The following is a 25,714-nucleotide window of genomic DNA, read 5'->3' as shown; positions in this document are numbered from 1 at the left end:
GAGCTGGAAGTCTTGGAATATTATAGGGGTGAGAAATTGAACAAAATGAACTTTGGAACAAGGCTTGAAAAGGGAACAAGCTTGTGAGGAAGGGGACCCAGGACTACTTACACCCCATGCTGGTCTGATCTTTCTATCAAAACCCAGTCCCAAATCTTGCATCCCCTTCTGCAAGCTCATCCACCTAACCTGGCTACCTCCACCCAAATGTTCCCAGATAGAAGAAACCGCCAACCAAAATCAAAAATAGTGTTATTAATTCTGGTGTCTCCAAAGCACAAAAAAAAAAAAAAAAAAAAAAAAAAACCCCAGAAAAGAAAAAAGAAACCACCCTTCCCACATTTCAGCCCCAGGTCCAGGCCGAGGGGCTGCCCTGGCAGGCAGTGCAGGCCCAGAGGCCAAGTCAGTCCTGGCCACAGGCTTGAAGCGAGACCAGCCCATGGGTTTGGCTCTCAGGGCCTCGCTGGAAGGCTGCCTGCTTCAGTTTCGGGAGTCCAGGCCCAGGCCCTGGACTAGGGATGAGATCAGGGGTCAAGGTCAGAGGTCTGGGCCACTCAGTTCTAGAGCTCTGGCTAAAGCAGCCAGAGGTCAGGGTTCACAAGTGGAAGCTAAAGCCACTCAGTTCTGTGGTCCAGCAGAGAGGGCCAGAGGCTGGGATCCAGACGGCACTGGGTCACTCAGTACTGATGGTCCAGCAGGGGCTGCGCAGCTGGGCTCTCGCGCTCCTCAGCAGAGGCAGGCCAGTCGCCCAGGGCCCCCGTGGGTGTCCCACTCTCAGGAGCACTGCTGTCCAAGCAAGGAATGTCCTGGGCGGCTCTGGGGGGCGAGGCGTCGGTGCTGATATCAGGGCTGAGGCTGAGGTCTAGGGGCGCCTGGGGAGGGGAGACAGGTTGGTGCAAGAGTAGACCTGAGCTGCCCAGGACCCTGCCCTCCCAGAGGACCCTTACCTGAGATTTGGGGGTGCCTCCTTTGGGGCTCCCTGAGGCTGGCTCCCCCTCGGATCCCCCCAGCCCCTTCCGACCCCCTAGGCTCCACTTCCCACTGGGACCCTCAGAACAGAGGAGACCAGGGCCAGGGGGCCTTGAGGGCCGGGGACCCTCGGTGGGGGTGGGCGAAGCAGGGGGCAGTCCGGGGAGCCGAGGGGGGGGCCACTGCAGCAGAGGAGGGGGGCGCCCATCACCAGAACCGCTCAACGAGGGCCGGGGGCCCCAGCCAGGGCCTGGTGGGAGGGGTTGTTCACCACTGCCTGTAGGAGACAGATAAGAAGGCAGAGACCTCAGCTAGGCTGTCTCCCTCACCCACTGGTTCAGCCCGGCCTTGCCAGCTCACCTGCTGTGTTCTCAGGTGTGGGGTGTGCCAAGGGGGGGTTATTGCTGAGGGAAGTCAAGCCACTGCCTCCGCCACAGTCCGAGTCATCCACGTTCCCACCACTGTTGCACCCAGCACCACAGCCCTTGTGAAGCCTAAGGTGGGGGGAAGGCAAAGAAGTTGGCAAGGGAAGGGCCAGAGACCTCACGAGCAGAAGTCCCCAGCCCCAGGACAAGTCATCTAACAGCCCTGAACTCCAAGGTCCTAGTCCTAAGTGATTTTGCCATCTCGTTTGCAGGGTCTTTTCAGGAAGGCATTACCAATGGATCTTAAGAGTAAAGGCCACCTCCAGCTGGTGGGGCGGACTGGAGCAGAGTCAGCTCTGGGAGAGGGCCAGCTCTCAGGGCTCCATCCTGGCCCACCACCTCACTGAGACCTTGGAGGCACTGGCTTCATCCCTCTGAGCCTCAGCTTCCTGCGCCATGAACCCAGCCTCCTGGGTTGGGGTCACAGTGAGGGCTCACCGCTCCCAGCTGTGCAGAAGCCAGCGGGCAATGGCGCCCAGGCTGACGGGGCCACCCCACAGCGCTCGCAGCTGAGGGTGACTGCCGGCCAGCGAAGTGGTGAGGGGCGACACGTAGATGGGGTAGCCGAGCGGCTGGTCGCAGGATGAGTTGATCATATTGCGGAGTGCCTGCTTGGCATTCTGGATGCTGCCGCGCTCAGGGTTGCGGTTGCGTAGAAACACCAGCTCCTGCTGCTGCCCTGCCCACAGGCCACGCACACACTCGCGGTTAACCTGCGGGCGGCCACACGCAAGGGTCAGGGGGCCTGCACCAGGGAGGGGGCTGGGCTGGGTGGGTGGGCCATCCCCACCTTGATGACGCGGAAGCTGAGGTGGCGACGGTTGAGCATGATTATCTTGTACTCATCAGAGGCGTCATCCAAGACATGGCGCAGCGCCAGCAGCGACGGCGTGTTGCTGAGGATGGCGCTGCGCCAGGCCGGGTCGCCCTCATGCGAGATGACCAGCCGCTCCTCGTTGGCTGCGATGGCATCATACAGGGCGGCCGGCTCCTCATACTCATCCGGGGATGTGAAGTGGTCCTGCGGGGAGGGTGGGAGGGCCAGGGTGAGCAGCGCGGGCTTCACTCCCCCACCTGCCTGCCCCGCCAGAGCACACCTCTCCCACCTGGTGAAGCTTGAGGGCCATGCGAACCCCAGGCGCCACCACGCGGTGAAGCAGGTCCATGTCGGCAAAGACCCACTCGTCCCGTGGGGAGGTGATGCGGAAGTCTCCCTTGAACAGGGCGTGCAGGCCGTAGAGGAAGGGCTCCAGGCTGGAAGGGGGGCAGGGAGGTGAGTGCCAAGGTTCCTGCGCTCCGGCCCGCTCCACGTGCAGTGGTCTGAGCCGAGGCCGTTATTCAAGCCGGGCCTCAGTTTCTCCATCTTGACAAAGAGATCAGTCTCTGGCCCAGGTCCCTCATAGGGTGGTGAAGAGCAGATAAGGTCATAGCCTTGCCCATGAGAAGAGCCACAATGAAGGAAGGGCTGAAGTGGTTCCTGGGGGCCCCTGGCCCGAACTCTCCATGAATGGGGTTGAAGGGAGAGTGGTAGGCCCCGCTGAACTGGTGAGTACTCACCTGGCAGACATGCTATGTGAGGCTGTCCCCAGGGCCCGGCGGCCCAGTACACATAGGCCAAAACACAGCGTGACCAGCGGCGAGTTCCAATCCTGGTCCACGGGCTGTGGCACAAGGACCCCCATCCCCAGAGCCCAGCTTAGACTTGGGACAGGGAACTTGGGGTGGGGGTCGGGGCCCAGCCTCAGGGAAGCTGAGGGTGAGAGGAACCCGCCCAGGGAGGGGAGCAAGCAGCCCAGGGTCGTGATGGCCGGACCTGGGTGCGCCGCGAGGCGCAGTACTGGATCCACTCTAGGTGCACTGCGCAGAAGGAGGGCAGCGAGAGGCCAGAGAGGCGAAGGTCATAGTCCTCATCCACGCTCAGCGAGAAGGTGGGGTCCGAGTCAGCATAGCCAGGCGCCCGCACAGGCCGCAGGGCTGCTGCTATGCCCTCGTGGCCCAGCCATGCCTCCAGCTTGGGCGAGCGGCTCACGTAGTAGATGATGCTCTGAGGGGAGAGGGGAGGGCAGGCATCAGGGCAGGGCCAGTGATGGGTAGTGTCCTGGCCTGGCCACTGCAGGAGAAAACGTCAGGATGAAGAGGCTCCTCCCTCAGACTGAGCTGACGTCTGCTTCCTAGGACACTCACCCCGTGTCCCGTCTCAGCTTCCTAAAGCCACATAGACGAGTCGGCTCCTCTCCCCTAGGCCAGGGGTGATGCGAGAAAGCCATCAGGTAGCACCCTCCTTACAGAGCATCCCCTGGAGAGCCCTGCACTGTGGCCAGTGCTTGCGTACGTGCCTCAGACGATGCCGTTTGTAAAGGAAACCGAGGCTCAGACAGACGCCAGACCTGCCTAAGGTTCAACACCGGGCAGACTGACCGGTGTTGCAGTCGTGGCCCCTCCACTACCATGATGCGTGGGATGCAGATCTCAGAGGCCTTGGAAGGTCAGGCTGAGGAAGTGGGGCTGGCTGCGGGCCAGCGGGGCCTAAGTGCCCCTGGGTCACAGATCTCTAGGCCGCTGAAGTGTGACAGCCACAGGGCCTCCCCTCAGGAAAAAGGCATCCTGTGCCCAAAGTCAGAGGTTTCTGGACTCCTTAAGACACTGCTGGTTTCTAAGCAGGGGTTGGTGAAATGGAGAAGGGCTTTTGGGAGGCAGGCCACTGGCACAGGCAGCATTAATGAATGAGCAGTGGGGCTGGCAGTTGGCAGCCAGTGAGGTTACTGGGACTCCATGTGCCGTCCTGGGATGGAGCCACCAGGGTTGGCCCTCAGCCTGGGGAAAGGGTGGGAAGTCCAGGGCTGGAAAAGGTGGTGCAGCCGGCCATGAAGAGACGGGGCACCCAGGCAGCAGGGGTGTCCAGGAGGGTGGCTATGGTTGGGAATGGAGAGGCCAAGAGCCTGGGCAAAATGACCACAGTACAAGCTGGGATAAGTGAAGGGCCTCAAATAGGTCCCTGGAGGACACTGGGAGGCCATGGCTATGGGTGGGGCCTCATCAGTTCCCAGCACATGGGGGCTTACCTGGCAGGTAGAAACCTGGCCCCAGTGTCACCTTGGTGGTGGGCAGGTGGGTGGACAGTTTAGAGAGGGCTGGCTTCCCCCTTAGCAAGAGGAAGGGGGACCAGGAGCCTAATGGGGTGAGTAGGGGTAGGATGGCTGGGGGGGTCACTGTGGGCTCCAGGCGCACCTGCTCCTGGTTAACTTTCTTGCCCAGAGGACATCTCCAGTCTGGGCCCCACCAGCCTCTAAACCAAAAACGAAAACCCGCAGGGGTGTGGGGAGGAGCTGGCCTGGCACATAGTTAAGTGCTCTGTTAATTTTTGCCACCGCCTGTTAATTTCTCCCTCTTGACAAGTTCTGTGGAACTTCAGCTATCCTGGAACCCAGCCCTCAGAGTGCTTCTCAGCTGTCACAGCTCCCATCTGTGAGCATTTGTGGGGCGTCAGGCTCTGCTCAGTGTTCCATGTGGGCAGCTCACTGAATCCTCACAGGTCTCACAACTGTGGCCCTCTTCTCCTTTCATTCCCACCTAACTGCAGGGACAGGTCTGTGAACCTGTTTCCTCAGCTATCAAAGGGGCCAATTACACCAGCCCTGCTTCTTCCAAGGATTGCTGAAAGAATCAAACAGGATAATAAAGATGCCTGGGCTTGGAAATGTTGACAGGACCCCAAGGCTTGGCTGCAGGCAGTCGTGGGACCAGTGTCTTTGTGGCTGCAGGGTTTGGATTGAGTCTGTCACCTAACTGCACTCAGTGACTCTTGCAGAAGGGCAAGGTGTGGGAGGAGGCTCTGAGGGGGGCTGATGCAGTACAGGAAGGGCTGTACCTGGTCTGCCAACCCCAAGGGCTGGATGGGGCACATCTGTGAACTGCCCCAGGCCTGAGGGGCTGTCCTGAACACTTGCTGCCCCATAGGCCCTGCCCTTGGCAGCCCCAATTGGTCTTTCCAAACTACACCCCATACTCCGGCTTGAAGGTCCCTTTCCCAGGTCCTCCAGGTATCTGTATCTGCTTAGATTCTGCCCGGCCTTTGAGGCAGCCATGGCAGGTTGGCTTCCCTATGGGCCGATACACTTGGCAGAAGGAGCTCCTCTCAGCCTGCCAACCTGGGCCTGGCCGGGTGCCTGGGGCAAAGCCCTGAGAAGGCTGCACTGGCCTTGAGCTGGGCTCTTGGGAGGCAGCAGGGTGACCTGGCAAAAGCACCGTTCTTGAGATGGGAAGGGAAGGTGGCCAGGACTGACCCTTGGGTAATCAGGGGCTGGGAATGTCCCTATCAGGACCATAGCATCCTTCTTGGTGAAAGTGAGCCGGTGGGGGGGCTCACAAACCCTTCCCCAGGAGCGGGTGGGTGGACAGAAAAACAACGGAGAAATTACGGCTTCTCTGCTGTGTGACATGGGATGTCTGCGGGAGGCCAAACAACAGCTGGGGGATGCAAAGACTGCCCTAGAGAGAAGTTCAGGTGGGCAGGCTCACCTGGGCCCCAATAGGTCACCTATCTGGGCTCTACAAAGGCAGCCCCAGAGCAGATTCACAGAGGACACGTGGGAACCTGGACTGTGGCCACCAACCGCCCCCATTCTCGTAAGTTCCCCTATGCTAGGGCCCACAGAGCCTCACAGTTCCTGCCATCTCATAGAACTACCATAAGCCCCACTTCTTAAGGGGGTAAACCAAGGCACAGCAAGGGAGGTGACATCCCAGGCTTCCCAGAACCCAGCTCCTTCTGGTCTCAAGCCGCAGGCTGGGCTTGGAGCACCTGGGCTGACACAGGAGGCCTAGGCCCACCATCTAAGCCTGGCCCTGCCGCTTTCTCCTGATTCTGGGCCAATCACTTGCCCCCACAAGCCCACCTCTACACCTGAGACTGCAGGACCTGTCCTAGAGGCTGTGCGGGGCTCATTCAGCTCGGGAGAGGCGCCTGGCAGAGCCTGCCCCTCAGCAAGCATCCTTGCTTGGCAGCTGCTCCGTGACTGTCATAAATGCCACCACTGCTAGCATTACTGTCACTCTGTACTGGTGGGATGTGGCGCAGGGGGTCTGGTGGTCTACAAGGCTGGCCTCAGCAACTGCCCCTCCTGGGACCGGCAGCCCAATTCAGGGACCTGTGCGCGTGTTGCCCATCGGCCCCCAATACTCACTGCCAAGGTGAGCCTTCTGGAAGAGGGTGTCAGGGAGCCCCTCGCCCTAGGCACCCCACTGTCAGAGCCACACAAGCCACTGGGGCCCCCAAGGCCCACTGTCCAGAGTGGCCTTTTGAGGGTGCTTCAAGTCCCCAGCCTCTGTGCTCCTAAAGCCAAACAGGCTCCCAACAATCCGCGAGACAGCACGCGGAATGCGCGTGGTCAGTGAGTTCCCCGGGGGTCCCTGCTGCCCAGCCGCCAGGGCCGCACCTTCACATAGTAGGTGATGAGGATCTTGCGGAGATCGAAGACCTGCAGCATGGAGGCTGCGTTGTTGTCGCTGATGCTGTAGCCTTCCAGCACGTACTTGCTGGCCGTCACCTCCCAGGCTAGCCAGCGCTGCCCAAAGGCGGCATTGAAGGACAGGACCCGAGGCAGGTGGCCAGGCTCGCAGCAGCAGCAGCCCTCATCCTCCTCCACGCCCTCTGTGATGGCCTCCACCTCGCGCTGCTGGCAGTAGGTACCTGCAGGGCAGGGGCGCCCGGTCAGGGGGCCACTAGGGCATCCCTGCCTGCCTCCTCCCCAGCGAGTGCCCAAGCATGGCGCTGTAGGCCTGTGCCACTCACCCTTGCCACCAGCGCGCTGTGTGGGGAAATTAACAAAAGAGCCCCTCTCTCCTCCTGACTCCCAGTGGCCACAGGGGGGTGGGAGTGGGGGAACCGGGCTCTGGTCCCTCATTTACAGAAACAAAGACTGAAGCTCCATGAGGAGTGACTTGCTCAGGTTCACGGTGCTCATAAGCTGTGCTTAGAGCCCCTCTGCACCCTTAGGGTCCTTTTCTGAGGTGGACATCCAATGTGCACATCTTCCTGAGGGCCAGGAGCTCACTCCCTCACCAGGGGTCCCCTCGGCACCCCACCTGGACCAAGCCCAAGGCTACAGAGCAGGCCAGCGGGAGCTTCGGGCCCAAGCTTTTACCAGAGCAGCGTGTTCGGTCACTAAGACCAAATAGAGCAGGGACAGGGTGTGGCCCTGACCATGCCACCTCACTGCTCAGACTAGCAAAGCCAGGTCCAGGAAGAGTGCCTTGCCCAAGGTCACCCAGCAAACCAGGACAGAGCGGGACGAGCAGCCAGCCCTCACACGCTATGAGGCCACACGAGGCCCCGCGGCTCACCCCGGAACTCAAGGCCACGCAGCTGGAAGGTGACGAGGCCATTGCCAACCTCGATGAGGTGCACCAGGGCGTTGAGGTAGTCGGAAGCCAGGACGAAGCAGTCGCCGGGCCCGTAGTTGCCCCAGCGGCCCAGCACCAGGTCCCCACACAGCGTGTGCTGCAGCGAGCGTGTCAAGTGCTCATAGAAAATGGAGTTGAGGTTGTTGTCGTCAGCGCCTGGAACACAGGATGGACAGATAAGTGGACGGGGTGACAAGTAAGTGAGGCTCCCTCCCAGGAGGCCCCACCCCAAAGTGCCCTGGGAGGCTGGGTACATACCAGGGTTCCGGTCCAGCTGTGTAACCAGGCGGGTATTGGAATGATCCACACGTTTAGTGCTGTTCAGAGAGAGCGACAACACAGCTGAGCCAGGCGCTGCGGCTGCCGAGGGTTCAGGGGCGATTCCCACCAGGCCAGCACCATGTCCTCCCCAAACCCCCACGCCTGTGCTCTGGGCAGATGCCATGACGGCCCCATTACCCAAGAGGCTGAGGCTCAGGGACAGGAGGGGACTCACCCAGGACCACACAGCCAACAAGCCCAGGGTGTGAGGCCAAGGCCTTGGCCTGGCCTGGGTTTTGCCCCCATCAGATCAGCCACCGAAGCCCACCATGTCAGACACTCAGCCCCGCTGCGGTCCCCTCCATGTGCCCCATCAGGGCTGGGCTCCCAACTCCTCCCTCCGACCCAGCGACCTTCCCTGTCCCATCCGGCAGCCCCCCTCCTCCCGGGGTCCCTCTGAACAACATGCCTGTCCGCCAGGAGACTCACTTGTAGTCGCGCTCCCAGAACTTAAGGGGCCGCGCGTAGGACATGATGAAGACGGCGCTGCCCAGCAAGGGGTTGAGGGGCGTGGAGAAGAGCGCCGAGAGCAGGGCCTGAACGAACAGCATGGCCGAGTCTGGGCACAAGTCAAGGAGGTGGCCAGCACATTGGACCCTCCCTGGCCCCCCTCACCACCCCACAACTCCCATCAACCCTCCCCGCAGCCCCCCACCCCAGGCCACAGCCCTCCCTGCACACCCCCACCCAGGCAGCGGGCGGTCGGCTGGGTACGTGGCACGGCGAAAGGCTGGGCAAAAGCGTGGAAAGCCGAGCCCCAGGTGATCTGCCAGGGCGCGATGTAGGTCAGCACAAAGCGCAGCTTGTACAGCAGGTCCCACAGCTGGCAGCGTCCGAGGGCGAGAAGGGAAGAGAGACGAGGTCATTCAGAGCCGGGGCCTACCAAGTGCCACTCAGAGCCTTGGGGCTACCCCACTGGCTGCCCATGTTGGAGTCAAGCTCAAGATCACGCCCGGCCCTGTCTGGACCTGGCTCAAAGCACCTGTTACCACTAGCAACCCCCCGACAAAGCAAGTACTCTAAGGGGGCACTAGCCATTTCATCTGTGCAACTGCCCGAGGAGTTTCCCACTGCTGTCCCATTTCACAAATGGGAAAGTTGAGGTTCAGAGAAAGTAGAACAGATAAATGACTTCCTCAGGCCACGCTTCTGTCAGTGATGAGGCTGGGCCTTGACTATGGTACCAAAGGTCAAGAGACAGTCACAGTCACTGCCCTCAGAGGGGGACACAGTTTAGATCTTCACCATCCCGGGCCAGACCAGAAAACCAGACGACAATGTCCATGTGAGTGAGAAAAAGGCTCAGGCCTGTGCTGGGGTCCCACTGCAGGCCTCCAGTCCAGTGCCAGGGAACAGTCCTTTGTTCAACGCGACCCCCACAATCCGATTAGAAAAGCCTACATCCTGGCAGAGCAATCTACATACACACAGGCCCTAGGGGCTTCTGAAAGATAGCTCTTAACTAGGTTCCAGGCCCGTAGCTGGCAAAAGGGCAGAGCTCAGAAGGTGGTATCGAGGACAAGGCCAAGTTCTATTTTAACTGCTTACGAGGAGGATGGTCGAGTATCATGACTCGGAGAAAGAGCTGTGAAGTCAGAAAGACCTGAATTCGAATCCTGACTGGCTACCAATTCTCCTGGGACCTGAGGCAAGTCATTTAACGTCTGAACCACAGCTTCCTCTCTGCCCCTAGAGGAGCTGCTGCAAAGGCCTACAGTGGGGCTAACGTGGAGCAGTGGCCACGAGGGGCACAAGCCCCTGGGGAAGTCATGCCCCCACCCCCAGAGGCAGATGAGTTCTGCTCTCGCTGCACAGCCCGGAGCCTGTAATGTGGCCACCAGCTCACCTTGCTGCAGAGCAGGGACATAAGGAAGTAGTCGAGCAGAAAGCCCTGGGAGAGGCGCGGGTAGTCGAAGTGGAAGAGCAGGACTGTGAAGGCCAAGGTCAGGTACTGCTGGGGTGGGCAGCAGAAGGCCGAGCGCAGCAGCTTCAGCCCAGCCACGGTCATCAGCAGCGCCCGGCAGCTATGGGTGAGGGGCAGGTGTTAGGTACCTGGCAGGGGCTCAGGGGGCAGTGGGTATGGTGCCCATGCCTTGTAAGCCCCGGCCTGGGCTCTGCAGGGCTGGCCCTGCTCCCTTGGGCCAGTCATTCTTAGTCTCAGCCTCCTAAAGGGATCACCCCTTTTAAACACACTTGGGGGACACATCCGCTTTCAAAGAGGCAACTGCTTCAACGGAAAGAACGTTAGGAGCTGGGGTCCTACTTTAGCTTGCTGGGCAACTGAGGCAGATCTCATTCCCTCTCTGGGCCTCAGTTTCCCCAGGTGTCACATGGGAATGTAGATGGTGGGATGGGGGCGGTCCTCACTAGAGGCAGAACTTGTCCGGGTGGCTGACGACAGTGTGGGCGTCCACTGTGAGGGCGTTGAGCACCACAGCAGGGTAGATGACGTACTTCTCGACACACTGCAGGCCGGCGTACAGCTTCTCAAACCACATCACCTGGGCAGCGCCTGCAGCAGAAGGCGGGACTGCTGGCTAGCACCTGGCCCTCCACACTCCCCTCCCACTGCAGGGCCAGGACAGGTAGGAAACCTGGAGGGAGGGCCGACCTCTGGATGTGGGGTTCTGGGTCCCTGGAGACTCTAGGTGAGGGACGTGATCTCCAAGGAAGGGGATGAGGCCCAGGCAGGGCACGTTAGGGCTTAGAGAAGGTGCTCTAAGGGCTGACCAGGAGGTCCCAGATGCCCATCATAGCTGGGGCAGGCTGGGTGAAGCCAAGTACACAGTGACCCTGAGCTGCAAGGTCCCTCTGAAGGGGCCACTACTACTTGGCTCGAGCTAACTGTAGTCACATGGAGATGCTATCCCTGTAGGCAAAATCTTTCATTGTTTAAGACAAACACAGCCTATGGACCTCTGTATAGCAAATCCAGATGTGTAAATCAGGCTCAAGGCTGTGTTTGTTGCACCGCCCAAGTGTCTAGTCTACTGGTAACCAGTTTGTCATTCTGGACAAGAGAGCCTTTTAAAGCCCTGGAATTCTTCCAACTCCTCAGAGAACACAAGGTGAGCAAAAAAGGGCTGAGCAGGGAACAAGCTGGGGCCAAGCAGGCAGGAGCGGCACAGAGGGCAGTGCAGCCGACAGGGCAGCATAGGCAGAGGCTGCCCCCTGCTGGTACGCTCCCATCAGGCTGTGGTCAGCAGGGAAATCAGGGCAGGTGGGTGGGGTGGGGAGGTCCAGCCCAGGGGCAGGGGTGGCACTCACCACGCACTTCATACTGGCTGTACTCTAGCGGCTTCAGCACGGGCTGCGACAGGCAGAACCACGGCAGCTGTTTACGGAGCTGAGGCAGCAGGTAATGTGTGAAGAAGCCCACAGCCCCAGCCAATGCGTACAACACGAACCCCAGCACCGACTGCAAGAGAGAGAGGCTGGAGGCTCAGCCCACGGGCCTCAGGGGGCCTGGGCACAGGCCAGGCGGGGGCCGAGGGGATATGAGGCGATGGCTGCCCGGGGCCCTCAGGTTGAGCAAGTTCCTGCAAGGCCTGTGCCACACGAACCTTCAGGGCAATGAAGACGGTGCTGGCGCTGACGGCGAAGGTGAGCACGGCGATCACCACACACATCACCAGGTCAGAGTGCAGGACCTCGCGCTGCAGGGCCGGGGGAACACCAGCATGGGTGCCCGCCACCCAGAGGCTGACCACAACCCCTCTCAGCCCCCCACCTTGGAACTAGAGCCCCGCACTGTGGCCCCTCACCACCGACTGGCGCATCTTGTCTGGCAGTGGGTCTGGGGGCTCAGCCCGGGCTGTCTCCAAGCTCCGCTCCTCTAGCTCAGGGAAGAGCTTGCTCCGGATCAGAGACCTGGGGTGGGTAAGAAGAGTCAGGGGCCCAGGGCTGGAGAGAACTGCCCTCCTCCCTGGGTCAGTCGGTGACAGGCATAGGCAGGCCCTCCAACCCTTGCCATGCAAAGACACACACGAACACACGTGTGAGCAGACAGGCACATGCAGGCACCCACCAGAGCACAGTGGGGTCACTGCTCTGCCGGCTCAGGTGGTAGGACAGCGCCACCAGGAGGCCACAAAAGACGGAGAAGAGGACAGGGACGTGCTGCTCCGGCCAAGGAGTCTGGGGAGAGAACCCATGCCGGTCAGGGGAGGTGAGGGGAAGCATGGGGGGTGGGGGTGTCCCCCATGGCAGAAGCCTTTGCTGAGCCCAGTTCACAGCCCTGTCCCAACAACCCCTGGGTCTCAGCATGCCCCCCATCCCCACATCCTCCCTACCTTGATGGCCCCGAGGCAGAAGCCATAGAGCAGGGCAGCAGCCAGCAGGCTACGGGAGAGGCTGAAGACTGCAGTGAGGGGGCTGGTGGCGGCTGTGAGGTGAGACACAGCAGCTAAAGCCCTGCACCTACCTGATGGCACCCACCTCACCCCGCCCCGCTGCCCCTCCATGCCCAGAGCCTAACCTCCCTGGGACCCCAGCCCCAGCCCGAGAGGCCTCCAGAGCTTCTGGCACTGTCTGGTTTAAACCACTTGCCTGGGAGGGAAGGGGAAGAGACCTGGACTCTTAGAATCTACAGTATCAACGTGGTAGGAGGCTCAGCAAAGGACTGGAGCCACACACCCAATCTGTGGGCACTCCTGGGCCCCACACTGCCCCTCAACCCCCAAGCCAACTGTGGGCATCATACCTGTGCCCCCAAAGCCATGCATATCTATCTGCTCCAGCAGGTACATGAGGCAGGTGTTGACCTGGGGCAGGAGGCCCAGGAGGAAGACGAACGGGAAGCACAAGGTGAACACTGGCAGGAGGGAAAGTGAGGGCCCAGTCAGCCTGGGGGCTGCCCCTGGGCCCACCCTTGGGACCTTGTTCTCCCAGGCCACTGTAGCCCTGCCCAGTCTCACCAGTGGCCACGTCACGGGCACAGAAGAAGAAGGAGGCGGAAAAGAGTGTGAGGCCGTAGAGGGAGACGGGCGGGAAGGGCTGAGCCGAGCCCAGGGCATCCAGCAGCCAGATGAGCAGACAGCAGATGCAGAAGTAAACGGGCCGGCTGTATGCAATCACCCAGTTGTGGCCCTGGGGAGTGGGCCCGTGAGCAGCCGGGCCTCCCCCACTGACCACCCTGCACACACGTGCACGCTCACGTATGCACATGCACACACAAATGCACACACCCCAGGCCTAACCCTAGACCCAAGACAGAAAGTCTGACAGGGTGGGAGCAGCAGAACTGAAGACCTGGGGCCATGTGGGTGGTGAGGGAGCCCTGCCCACCCCCAGCCAATCCCGCCCCACCTGGTCTCAGCCCTGCCTCCTGGGCGCAGGCGCGGCTCCTCTGGTACTCACGTGCATGGGGGATGCCGCGTCGGGCTGGACACTCTAGAAGAGATGAGAGCGACATCAGCAACGAGAGCCAGCGCCCGCGGGGGTCAGAGTTCCAGCCCTGGACTGTTATGAGGGACCAGGGCAGGACCCTGAACTGTCCTAAGCCTCAGTTCTTATTTGAAAGATGAGCAGTAGGTTATAAGGGATTTAGGCATCTTATTTGCTTTCCAGCTCACCCCTCTCCAGATGGGTCATGGGAATGGGGGCGTCCAGGAAGAGGCGGGGGAAGGAGAGCCAGGGAGCCAGGCCTGACCTTCAGCAGGGAATACTGGCAGGAGGCGATGACCAGGCAGAACTGGAAGACCCAGATGTCGGTGAAGAAGCCCTTGAGCAGCAACAAGTAGCCCAGGAAGGCGACCAGGCTGCTCAGGCCGACGCCCAGGATGTTCTCCAGCAGCCCCCGAGTCCTGGAGAGACAGCAGGGTCAGGTGCACCCTCCTCCCCACCAGCAAGGGGGGCAAGGAGTGGGGGGCATACCGCCCCACAACCTCTGAATACCTGACCCTATAACCTCTCAGGGGCAGGGCCAAGTTGCACCTGCTCTAGAAAGCCACCCTGTGGCTACCCTGCACCCCAATCTTTGCCCCCTCTTGTCCCCGAGGGCTCCAGTTGCCACCAATCCGGGGACCTGCCCATCTCCAGCTCAGGCACGCCACACTATGTACACAGGCAGTGGCCAACACACACCAGTCACAGTGTCTGGAGAAACCGAGAGCACTGGAAGCCAGGACGTGCGTTCTAGGCCGAAATTGTCCACACAGACAATAAAAGTCATCTGATTTTTCGGGCCTCAGTTTCCCCTGAGAAATGGGAAGGCTGAGACAAATGGTTTTGAGCGTACACGACTCAGTTTAACCAAATCTACCACAGAAACAAATAAAACAAACAGAAACAGTTTGTTTTGAGCAGAACTTCGGGAGAGACGGGGTGACTAGAGCACCACCACTTGGCCACCCCTTTGCACCCCAAAGGAACCTACAGAAATCCCACTGCAGACTCCAGCCCTCCGTGAACCCCAGCAGTCAGGTTCTCTGATGCCAGGATGGCCTCACGTCACAAAGTCTGGAAGGCCAGGGGCCAAGGACGTGGGGCCGAGGCAGGTTGGCACTCACCGGTCCAGCAGGGCCAGCAGGGCGAGCCGCTCGTAGCGCACAGAGGTCCAGCGGCCGGGGAAAAGCCAGCACTTGTAGCTGTGCTGGGCACGGGGCGGCGCCTCCTCCATCAGCGTCTGCTCCTGGGATTCGTGCAGGGAGTCCTGGTCCAGCAGGTCAAACTGCAGTCCCCACAGCCGCGGCCATCAGCCCCTCACCCCCTACATGGTTCATCGCCACCCCCACCCCCCAGCACGTTGGCTGGTTGACCATCTCCTCCAACACCGCAAGTCCCCACTTTCTAGTGGCCCTGGGGCCTGCCCTGACCTTCCGCTGCAAGAGTCTGCTCCTTGCTCCAGGTTCCCAGCCCATAGCTCAATGGCTGCCGGGGACTTCTAGGGCTGCCAGGGGCCAGAATTACTAGCTCCCATATCTGTCTTCTGCATTCTTCCTGGGCTCAGTGAAATCTACCTTGCCCTTTGGGACTCAGCGTAAATGCTACCCACCTCCTGGACAGGGTCATCAGGGTCACTGTGACCCGTCCACCCTGGCCCACAGGGCACCAGCCATGAGGAAGGCCTGGTGCCAATGCCAGTGCTGTGAGGCCCCAGACGAACTGCTTAACCTCTTTGGGCTTCTTGGCCTTCATTCAACAAGTACTTCTAGGGGACAACCGTGGGCCTGGCCCTGTGCTGGGCCCTGGGGACACGATGGAGAGCCACAGATGCATAGCCCCCGCCTCTGAAGATGGCCGTTAGCAGTGTGAGGATAACACTGCTACCCCATGTGCAGATTAAGAAGAATATATGCATCAGGATGGGGCATCGGGGTGATACCCATGGTCTGTCTGTGGCCCGGGGCGTTAGATGCATGGGTGCTTTTATAACTATTCTTTAAACTTTGAATTTTCACGTGTTTTCAGTATTTCCATTACTAGGCTAATCGTGCAAATTATTGTCCAAATCGGGATATCTTCAGGAGTAAAAAGGCGCACTATTTATAATTGCTAAGCTGAGGAGCACAAACGGTATCCCCAATTTATCTCACGCATGAGGAGCCCAGTCACCAGGGTAAGCTGAACTGCCCCTTTTGCAGGTGTCATTGCTAACACCCATCATCTCCACCGACTGTGGGTCCCTCCAGGATAAAGAAGATAATCCAGACACGTTTGTTGAATAAGCGGCTCCTTGAACCATTCAGACCCACAGCCTGCACACCCTGCGCTGGCCATCAAACATCGACAGACCCCGGAGGGCCCCGGAGCCCTCACTCAGCGGCCTGTGCCTACTGGGACCTGGGTGAGGGCTTGGTGACCTGCCCCCCCTTACGGACCCCTCCTGCAGGTCCTTCCCCGATGCTGGGCTCACCTCCGGGATCTCCAGGGGCACTCGGCGCACTTGCATACCCTGTAGAACCACGGGCCTTGGCTGCAGCAGGTTCAGGCTACCCGCCACCTCAGGGACATCAGCCGAGTGGAAGCTGGAGGAATGTGAGTGGCGGTCCCTGTGGGAATCACAGGCGTGAGGATTAGGGCCGCTGAGGAGGCCCAGGACAGAGTGGGGTTGAGGCTGATACCAGGCTATGACTAAGGACCCAAAGGGGCTGCTCAGATACCCAGAGGAAGCACAGAAGAGGGGGGTCCAGAGAAGGCAGGTGGCAGAAGTGCCTCCCTTCCAGGCCCTGGGCTTACTGGAAGGCTCTAGAAGCCTTCTGCTTGGAAGTGTCATGGAGCCAGGGAGCCAAAGGATTCCTATAGGCCTGCCCTTCACTGCTCCTCACTCTCCTCTCCTCCTAGAGATTTCCGAACTGCTGCTTCCCCAGCCCGGAAGAGGGCGAGAAAACTTCCCAGAAACAGGAGCTCATACTTGGGAGACTCACCAGGCCCCATTGGCGGCCTGCTCCCCCTGCTGCCCGACGGGGTTCTCGTAGCCGCCTCCAGCCAGCCCAAAGGTGTAGGAACGCCGCACGCCTGGGACAGGGTGTGGGACACGAGGCAACACGTCAGGGACAGGACAAGGCCTAACCCATGTGGGCAACAGGGCCATCGAGAGAGGAAAATTCCTGTGCCATATCCCCCTGGGTGGCAGTCCAGCCCGAGGACAAGAGCTGGAGAGGAGAAGGCCAGCTGGTCTGGGGCCCGGGCCCTGCAGTCAGCCACCCTGGGTGTGGATCTCAGTCTACCACTCAGCCTGACGCCAGGCCATGCCTCAGTTTCCTCATCAGCAGAACGGAAATGATGAGACTACCTACAGCTCAGAGAGGCTGCAAGTCTGATGTCAGGTGGCGCAGAGAAAGCGCTCATCACAGGGCCAGTGGGTAATATGTGCCTGAGAGTGAGCACTGCTGCTGGGATGACAAAGACCTCAGCGGGAGAGAGAGGGAGTCCCCGCTAGGCTGGCCAGGGTCAGAGGCTGGGCGACAGGACTTGGGGAGGGGCTCACCGCTCTCGTCATAGAAGTAGTGCACGGCCCCCTCGGAGGTGTCATCAAAGGTACAGGCCTCATGCACGTTGGCACCAGCCCGGGTGAGCAGCAGCGAGGAGGCAAAATGCAGGGCAGAGGGCAGTGTCAGCGCCCGGGAGTGGGAGGCAGCCCGGCCTCGCTGAGCTTCCTGCAGGCTGCTGGGGAGGGTCAGCCATGGGTCAGCACCACCTAGAGCCAGCTGGCCCCGGGCCCTCCGACTGGTGGCAGACGCTCACCTGGGGGGCGAGCCCATGACAGATGCAGGAGGAGTGGGGTTGCTGCCTGCATTGTGGCGTCTACGGATCGCTTGGGTCCGCCTCACACTGCTCGAGCGGTCCCGCTTGCCAGCCTCCTCAGCCGCTGCTCAGAGAGAGACCTCCGAGCATAAGTGACAGTGGCTTGGACAGAGGTAGGGGTAGGGGTAGGCACTTCCGTCTGGAGATAAAGTCAAGCCTAGGCTAACCATGCCCTGGATCTGGGGCCCAGCCCGGTCACCTAACCGCTTGTGCCTCAGTTTCCACATTTGGAAATGAGGACAGTATGACTGCCCTGCCCCACTGATGGCCCAGGATGATGACTGTGGATGCTGCGAGTCGTCAGGGGCACAGGCTTCCAGTACCAACGGCAAGACCTGGAGAATGGTGCCGGAGGTCTCTCTGCCTGTCTCCCCGTTGCTGCAGCCCTGCTTATCTGAGGAGTTTGGCAGATTGTGTCACTCAATCGCTGAGTCCACATCCACCTGCTGCCTGAGACAGAGGCTGGGCTGACCCCGACCAGGTCCACACGTCTGCCCTTTACCCAGACCTAAGCCCCAACCTGGCTCACCTCCCTGCCCAACCCTGCAGCTGGCACTTACCTCCCCCTACAGCACCTTCCTCCTGCAGTTCCCCCCGCCAGCCAGGCTGGTTGGCAGCAGGTCCCCTGCGGGCCTCGGCAGGCAGCGCAGCGGGTTCACCAGCAGCCAGCTCCACCCCTGCCTGGGCCTCCAGCTCAGCCTTGGAGCCAGCCAGGGGGGCCCTTAGGACATCACCCCCCGCTCCATCCATGCTCAGCACACGGGCATGTGTTTTGGCGCTGGCAGTACTAGGCGTCCGCTGGGTCCCATAGGGCCGTTTAGGGGGCACAGCAGCCCCCTCCTCAGCCCCATGGGGGGCCCGTCGCTTCCGAGGCCCCCCTGCTGCGCCCCGGGAGCTCTCGGGGGAGTAGCAGGAGGTAGAAGAGGAGCTGTCAGTACTGTAGCGGCGCTGAGATCGGAGACTGGAGGCCGGGCTCAGTTCACTGCCCTCACTGGTGTCTTCATCCTCAAAGAAGCCCCCGCCTTCCAGCAGGGGCCGCCGAGGGGCACGGCCGGGTGGGGAGTGTCTTCGCACGGGCGGCCGCCGTTTGCTAGGCCGGAGCAGGGCCAAGTCCTTGGGCCGCACAACCAGGAGCGGCTCAGCTGGACCTGGCGGTGTCCCTGCTCCTATGACTGTGTCAAAGGAACGCAGCGTGTCATCTGAGGGGACTCCAGCATCTGGTGAGGCGGGCAGCTCAGCCTCCGAGGGTGGGTCTGTGTCGCTGCCCTCAGGGGCTTGCCCACCAGGGGGGCTGTCCAGGTGGGTTGAGTTGGTCTTCTCACTCTTAAAGCTGCTCAGCGTCTCCCTGTCAGTGCCACTGAAGCAGGAATCTGAGGAGCCGGCTTTCTGGGGCATGGGCTCTCCTGAGCCCCGCCGGTCCAGGGGCTGGTAGCCGCCCACTCCCCGGCATTGTTCCCGCCGACTACTGGTCCTCACCAGGGCCCGGTCAGGCCGCGTCAGGGTCAGGAAGCTCTTGCTCAGCTCCTGGCTGAGGCTCCCCTTCAGCAGGGGGCTCATGGGAGTGTCAGCCACACTGCTCCCACTCCAGGGGGCTCCATCTCCAGCCAGGGGAGAACGTTCCGAAGAGTCCGTGCTGGGAAGAGAGGGGTCTGGGGCAGCCCCGGGGGGCGTCTGGGGAAGGTCTCCAACTGTCAGAAGAAAGGAAGGCAGAAAATAAGTGAAGAGCACACTGAGAAAGGAACTGGTGGCTAAGGGGTCTTACGGCCTCTGCCTTCCCTGACAGCCCAGCTGGGGTAGGACCATGAGGAGGACCCATCCAGGAGAACAAAGAGACCCCAGGGTAGCACAATTGGGTGACTCAGAGGCAAAACAGCTACTGCTCCCCCAAGCGCCCGCCATTTCATGCCCACTCACTCAGTTTTTCCTGGGAGCTTAGCTTGAGCATCTCTCGATCGGCTGAGGTCATGATCACATTGTTGCTGCCCTGCTCCCGCACCAGCTCCTTGATGTCTGCAACCACAGCCCTAGAGTCAGCAGCAGGACCCCAGGGCAGGTGCGTGCCATCCCGTTCCACACCACTACCTTCTGCCCTGAGCAGCAGCGACCTACCTCGGAGGGGCCCAGAGTCTTCCATCCGGGGCAGCAATTCCTGGGCAGACAGAGACAGGTGTGAAGGAGCAAACAGGACAGGAAGTAGCCTCAGGACATACCCGTGGTGGGCATGGGCTCTCAGGAGAAGAGTGGGAGAGGCTAAGGGCCAGGACCACTCACCGAGACCTGGTTGAAGCCAAACACGGAATGCTGGGAGCTGCAACGTACTGGGGGTGTGGAACTCACTTTCCGAAACACTGTCATCTCCACTCCGGGATCCCTGGCAGTGGAGAAGAGCTTCAGCATTGCACTAACCTACCTTCTTTATCTAGTACCTCCTCTGCCATCCCGATCGCTTCTCTCTTCTCAAAGGTTCCCTTATAATTTCAGGACCAATTATGGAACAAGTACTGAACCACTCATGAAGCCAATGCTCCCTAAGCCCCTCCTCCATCCTCCAATGCTCAAGCCCAGGCAACGAGAGCCCTCAATCCCCAACAGAGCCCCTACCCCACCCACCTGAGCGGATTGTTGTCCCCCTGGGCAGGCTCTTCCTCTGGCTCCCCCATGGTAGAGTTGCGCTTCTCCACAATCTCGCCCTCGTCGAACATGGCATGCAGCCGATAGTTCACAGTTTTGATGGTAGCAAAAATGACAGCGACCACAAGGCAGTACACACTGGCCACCATCAAGCTGGGAGGCAGAACCTGGAAGTGGCAGCAAGTCAGGTTCCTCCTCATACAGCTCTGCCCCCATGGAGTGGACCTACCACATCCGTCAGCGCTAGGGTTCACAAATTCACAAGAAGACTTCATCGCCTCTCTGTGAAACTAGTACATTGACCCGACCAGTAGTTCTGTCTTCTAACTGGAGACAGATATTCCGTGAGATACTCAAGGTCACCCAGCCCAGGAAAGGAAGAATTTGGCTTCTCCTCCACACACCCCAAATCTGCAGTGGTTCCTCTCTCCACACCCTAGAACCCAAGGCACAGTCCCGAATCCCTGCCAGGCCACCAATCCTTAGTGCCATCTGCCCTCCCTTTCACTGGCAGGAGTTACAGGTGGTAGCAGCGACTTACCATGTACAGCAAGAAGGGAAAGGTGAGCAGGAAGATCCAAACGTAGAGATGGAAGCAGTTGGAGAAGGTGCTCTGGTGTGGGTCGAAGAACCAACCGCCAGTAAGCGAGGCCCACACCCCCTGGCGCAGGATCTGTAACACCTGCGACCCCATGGCACCGCCGCTGCTGCTGCGCGCGCCCTCCTCCCGGGACCCTCATGGGGGCGGCCCCCGGCCCATGCCCCGCCTGGCGCCTGAGGGCCCCGGGGCCCGGCCTAACGCTCACGCCATGGCCTCCCCCAGCGGGGGAGAGGGGTCGGCAGGGCGAGGGTACGAGCAGGGGGCGGGGTCGGCCAGGGCAGTCAGCGGGGCGAGGCCTGGGCGCGGCGACGGAGCCGCATCAGGGGCGGGGTCCGGGCCCCCACCCCCGGCCCAGAACCGCTCCGAGGGGCCGAGCCGGCAGGCAGGCGCGGGGCACGGGCCAGGCACCCGACGGCGGCATCCAGAGGTGGGCGTGGGGTGGGTAGCCCGGAGGTGTAGGCGACAGCTCCCCGGCTCCGGCCTGGGGAGAACCCCAGGACCCTGAGGTCCACTTCCGGGGTCACAGGTCACTCGCTCCGGGATCCGCGCTCGCCCCGCTTCTGCGGGAGCCGGCCCAAGGGGGAGGCCGGAAGAAGGAGCCGCGAGCCGCCAGCCTGCAGTGGCGCATGCGCCCGATGGGTTCAGTTGAGACCCGGAAAAGGAAAACCTGACGGCATGAATGCGCAAGCGCATGGAGGCGGTAGAGCGAAAAGAAGCGGGGGGAGCTCTTTGGGCGTGCACAGAGTCCAGATCTAAGGGAAGAGACGATCTAAGAGGTAGAAGCGCTTGAGCGCATGCGCTGACAATTTAGCGAAAACCACAGGGCGGAACCAAAGGGATAGTTGAGTGGCCATTGGGTAATGCAGTGGAGCTAATTGGCGGAAATCTCTCCCAATGAGTTACAGAAGGTGGGGAAAGGATGGAGGCGTGAACTCCCCAGGACCACAGAAAGAGTTCATCGCCACCGGAGCACGCCCCGACTGGTGCGCCCCTTTTAGTGTTGGACCTCAAACGTCACGAGCGTCTGTCGCCCGGAGCGGCCTCTACTTCCGGGTCAGAGCTCAGATTTGGAGTGCAGAGAGCGACCGTCCAGAACAGGCGGGAATAATCGAAATAGGATAGCGTCGTTTTTCTTAAAGTGACAGGCTCAAAGCAAGTGGGGTCAACCCAGCGGTCGTGAGGGAGACTTAGCTATTCTGAAATCCAATCACTGGGCAACAGTCTCAGGTTTCCGCCCACTGGGGAAGGGGCATGAAGAAGTGGATTATTTCCCAGGTGAGGGGAAGAGGAGAACCTTAGACAACCCGTTGCAAGAGTTTGAGATGCAGCGAGTTCCATCCTCCAATCTCTTGCACCCTCATCCCAATAGCTCTGCAAAGCAGAGCTTCTGGTCCCCGTTTCAGATATGAAGAGAATGAGGCGCAGAGAGGATGGGTCACACAGCTCTGCAACTTGGAAACCAAGACCAGACTCGGGGTTGTTGCTCCACTCCTAAGACAAGTTTTTCACCGAGTTTTGCCGATGCGGATGCAGAGGGTGGTGGTGGCACGTCCTTAGCAAAGAACAACCTCGACCCTAAGCCCGCTGTGATGGGGGGTTCGGGGTGCCCTTCCCCTCATTCTGCCCCTCCTCGCCCGCCGACCAGGGAACTCCCGGAGGCTCAGCCGCCTGCAGCCTCTGAGAGGGGAGCGGTGCTACCAGCTCGCGTCATCTGATGCTGTTTCCTGCAGGAGGGAGAAGAGCGGAAAAAAGTGAAACTCCACCCTCCACCTCTGCCTCCCGCCCCCGGGGCCAAAGTACAAAGGGAGGAGGAAGAAGGGAACGGGGGTTGGAGCGGTCGGCCAAGGGAGCTGGGCCTGGAAGGGGCGGCTCGACCCAACTCAGGACACTTCAGCGAGCCCTGCGCAAAAAGACCCAACCGAAGTCCAGGCGCTGCCTCTTTCTGGCCCCACCTTATACTTGGCGGGTGCTGGAGCTAGGCTCCCAAGACTGATCCGGGACTGAGGCACACCCCGGCCCTTCCGAACTGGCAATGGTGAGACACCGGAGACCTCGGGGTCCCATCCCCCGAGCCTGACCACACTGCCCTGGGTGGCCCTCCTCTAGAAGCTGGAGATGCAGCGGGCCAGGAGGCCACTCTCCTGGCTCCCCAGAGAGGCGTGGGTCTGGGGCTGAGGGCCAAGGCCCGGATGCCCAGATTCTGGGACTAGGGCCTCGCCAGCCAGCAGGGGTGGGGACCAGGGGCACCCGGGGAAGGTCCCCCACACGCCCCAACGCCGGCTTCCAGCCATGGAGCCCTTGAAGAACCTCTTCCTCAAGAGCCCGCTGGGGTCATGGAACAGCGGTGGCAGTGGGGGCGGCGGGGGCAGCAGCGGAGGCTGGCCAGAGGGGTCCCCGAAAGCAGCGGCTTATGCCAACCCTGTATGGACAGCCTTGTTTGACTACGAGCCCAATGGGAAAGACGAGCTGGCCCTGCGGAAGGGCGACCGTGTGGAGGTGCTGTCCCGGGATGCAGCTATCTCAGGCGATGAGGGCTGGTGGGCGGGCCAGGTGGGCGGCCAGGTAGGCATCTTTCCATCCAACTATGTGTCTCGGGGCGGCCCTCCCCCCTGCGAGGTGGCCAGCTTCCAGGAGCTGCGGCTGGAAGAAGTGATAGGCATTGGTGGCTTCGGCAAGGTCTACCGCGGAAGTTGGCGAGGTGAGCTGGTGGCCGTAAAGGCAGCTCGACAGGACCCCGATGAGGACATCAGCGTGACAGCTGAGAGCGTGCGCCAGGAAGCCCGGCTTTTCGCCATGCTGGCACACCCCAACATCATTGCCCTCAAGGCCGTGTGCCTGGAGGAGCCCAATCTGTGCCTCGTGATGGAGTATGCAGCTGGTGGGCCCCTCAGCCGTGCCCTGGCTGGGCGGCGTGTGCCCCCCCACGTGCTGGTCAACTGGGCTGTGCAAATTGCCCGTGGGATGCATTACCTGCACTGTGAGGCCCTGGTGCCCGTCATCCACAGAGACCTCAAGTCCAACAACAGTGAGTTGTGGGGAGCATGGTTGGAGGGTGGCATGGCCCAAGCACACACATATTGCCTACTCTCAGCTGAGCCTACCTGGGGATCTATTAGAGGCCGGGGCTCTCAGCCCTTGGGGAGTCCCAATTGACTGGGATCCGCACTGTCCCCAAAGCAGACGTCCCAGATACCAGAGTCCTTCATGCCCCAGCCCCAGAAGAAGTCCTTGGCCCCAGCTCACAGACGCCAAGTTACAAAATTGGGATCTCTCAGGTGGGCCATAAGTACCCTGCCTGACCATGGCTGCCACCTTAAGGAAGCAGAGCGCTGGATCCTGGCACTCCTCTACCCCTCCCCTAAAGTTCGCACTTGTGCTGTTGATTCTCTGCACTCCCCTCCACTTGTGATGGGCAGCTCCTCCAGAACAGACTTCTCTGAAGGGAAAGCCCCCCACCATGGTGGTTGTGGTGGTCCAGGCTGGGGCCTGAGCTGGAATTCTGGCCCCACCTCTCCCCTGGGTTGTTATTTCAATTCAGAGCCTCAGTTTCAGACTCTGTATAAAGGGAGTAATAGGGGAGGGGGGTGGGAATGGCTTAATGGACCAGGCAAGCCCTGGTGTATGATGCTAACACACAGTGGGTCCTCAAGCGTGGGTGTGGACATTTGAGGGTTAGATCACCAAAAGGGCCTCACCTGGAATCAGCATTTGGGGTGGGCGTGGTAGAGTTATGGCAGACTCAATCAGGGAGGCACTCCATCTCTAACCATTTCAGGCCCCACACAGTGCCCAGCATGGGCCCAAGACAAGGAGTGACAGTTTCAGAGGACTTCCGAAAACAGGCAGGCTTCCCACCAGGCCAAAAGCAGTGAGCGTTCAGAGAGGCACCCAGTTGGATAGCCAGGCAGGGCCTGACAAGAGCAAAGGCCAAGAGGCAGGACCCACCACAGTAGTGGGGAGACGGGCCTTCTGGGGCCCCGGGTGCAGGCTATAGAGCAAAAGGAAGTCCAGGAGGGGCCAGTGGAGTTACTGGAGAGGACGAGGCAGCTTTTGGAAGGGGGAGCATGGATATTTTGAGCCTCCTGGCCTGGGCTGACCATAGACAAGGGATCTCGGGGTAGCAGAACACCAGAACCCAGTGCTGTCCAAGTCGTTGCCAGGACTGGAGGGGCCAGGGGATGTCTGCCAACCACCCCACCCACTATCATAGGGGGCAGTTTCTACCTCTCAGCCTCATTTCTGGGTTCTAGCCATCTAGGGACCCCCATTCCCTGCCTCAGCCTGAGGGGGATTCCCCGAAGGCCCCAGGGGGAGGGGACTCCGTCTTCTGTTTTTCCTCCAGTTTTCTTTCCAGAGAAAATGGAACAATAGCCCAGGCCCCTGCTCCCCACCCTCCCCACCGCTTCCTGCGTTTCCTGCTGCCCCTGAGCCGGCTTCCTGCCCCTGCTCCAGCCTCTGCTCCCTCCCCAACCCAGCTGCCTGCAGGGGAGGAAAGAGCTGGGGGTGGGGGGTGTTTGTGGGAGAGGAAGGAGCCAGGGATTGCGCCCCTACTCTCCTCCAGTTCCCCTGCTTCCCTCCCAGAGTCTGGGTGGTGGTGAAAGGCAGGGAGGGTGCCCTCAGCCTTCCTGAGCCTGGCCTCCCACCTTGTAGGCCCAAGTTCTAGGCCTGGGGTGCTGTCTGCGGCATTGGGGGGGATGTCCCTGGACTGGGGGGGCGCAGGCAGGAAACAATGGCATGATTTTCCTGGACAATGGGGGCCTTGTGAGGAAGCCTGACAGGGAGAGGAGGGGGAATTCTCCAGGCCCACGAGTCACAGGACTGACCAGCCAGCCCGGCCTGGGCCTGACCTCCCCCAATTCTCCCCCAAAGGACCCCCCCAGTTGGAGACCTGGGCCAGGCCCCCAGAAAGGAGAAGTAGGGACCATGGGAAGGAAGCGGAAGAGGTGTGAGCTGCCTAGGCCACTCCCGAGGCCCACAGAGGCTAGCCTGGGAGGGGGCTGGGGGCCAGGTTTTTTCCTGAGGCCAGGGAGCCCCTAAGGGGCCACTGAGAGGGGAATCTCCAGCCCCCTCTTCTGGGTGGCCCTGACTGCCCATCCCAAAGGTCTATATCAGACACCAG

General features: G+C 60.8%; 2 protein-coding genes across 7 annotated transcripts in view; one reads left to right on the top strand and one right to left on the bottom strand.

Annotated features, from left to right (window-relative positions):
• Positions 1 to 235: 235 nt before the first annotated feature.
• PCNX3 (pecanex 3) lies at positions 236 to 21,398 on the bottom strand. 5 transcript variants are annotated; one of them, XM_019737632.2, is made up of 35 exons: positions 20,536 to 21,398; positions 19,974 to 20,161; positions 19,635 to 19,734; positions 19,473 to 19,512; positions 19,278 to 19,373; positions 17,924 to 19,051; positions 17,304 to 17,427; positions 17,047 to 17,225; positions 16,484 to 16,574; positions 15,973 to 16,108; positions 14,627 to 14,787; positions 13,768 to 13,921; positions 13,476 to 13,508; positions 13,034 to 13,205; positions 12,820 to 12,930; positions 12,410 to 12,501; positions 12,145 to 12,254; positions 11,882 to 11,987; positions 11,681 to 11,773; positions 11,385 to 11,535; positions 10,485 to 10,629; positions 9,964 to 10,141; positions 8,832 to 8,940; positions 8,547 to 8,676; positions 8,055 to 8,113; positions 7,737 to 7,952; positions 6,830 to 7,083; positions 3,208 to 3,438; positions 2,952 to 3,055; positions 2,501 to 2,648; positions 2,185 to 2,415; positions 1,833 to 2,107; positions 1,330 to 1,463; positions 948 to 1,246; positions 236 to 872 (listed from the first exon to the last, which is right to left on the bottom strand). In XM_019737632.2, the coding sequence occupies exons 1-35, from the start codon at positions 20,686 to 20,688 to the stop codon at positions 678 to 680; spliced, it is 6,126 nt and encodes a 2,041-aa protein (XP_019593191.2). In that variant the 5' UTR covers positions 20,689 to 21,398; the 3' UTR covers positions 236 to 677. The 5 variants fall into 5 exon arrangements, with proteins under 5 accessions (XP_019593191.2, XP_019593194.2, XP_019593195.2 ...); XM_019737635.2 differs by having other exon boundaries at positions 14,627 to 14,769; XM_019737636.2 differs by having other exon boundaries at positions 14,627 to 14,748.
• Positions 21,337 to 25,714, top strand: part of MAP3K11 (mitogen-activated protein kinase kinase kinase 11) — a 16,488-nt gene continuing 12,110 nt past the window's right edge. Inside the window, exon 1 of one of the 2 annotated variants that reach the window (XM_019737645.2) lies at positions 21,337 to 23,620. In XM_019737645.2, the coding sequence (XP_019593204.1) occupies positions 22,885 to 23,620 (736 nt within the window). In that variant the 5' untranslated portion in view covers positions 21,337 to 22,884. The remainder of the gene's footprint in view (positions 23,621 to 25,714) is intronic. The other variant, XM_019737646.2, reaches the window with a different exon arrangement.

This window comes from Rhinolophus sinicus, linkage group LG06 (genome assembly GCF_036562045.2).
Source record: "Rhinolophus sinicus isolate RSC01 linkage group LG06, ASM3656204v1, whole genome shotgun sequence".
Lineage (NCBI taxonomy): Eukaryota > Metazoa > Chordata > Mammalia > Chiroptera > Rhinolophidae > Rhinolophus > Rhinolophus sinicus.
The sequence above is the reverse complement of the archived record's forward strand: the minus strand, read 5'-3'. Positions and strand labels throughout refer to the sequence as shown.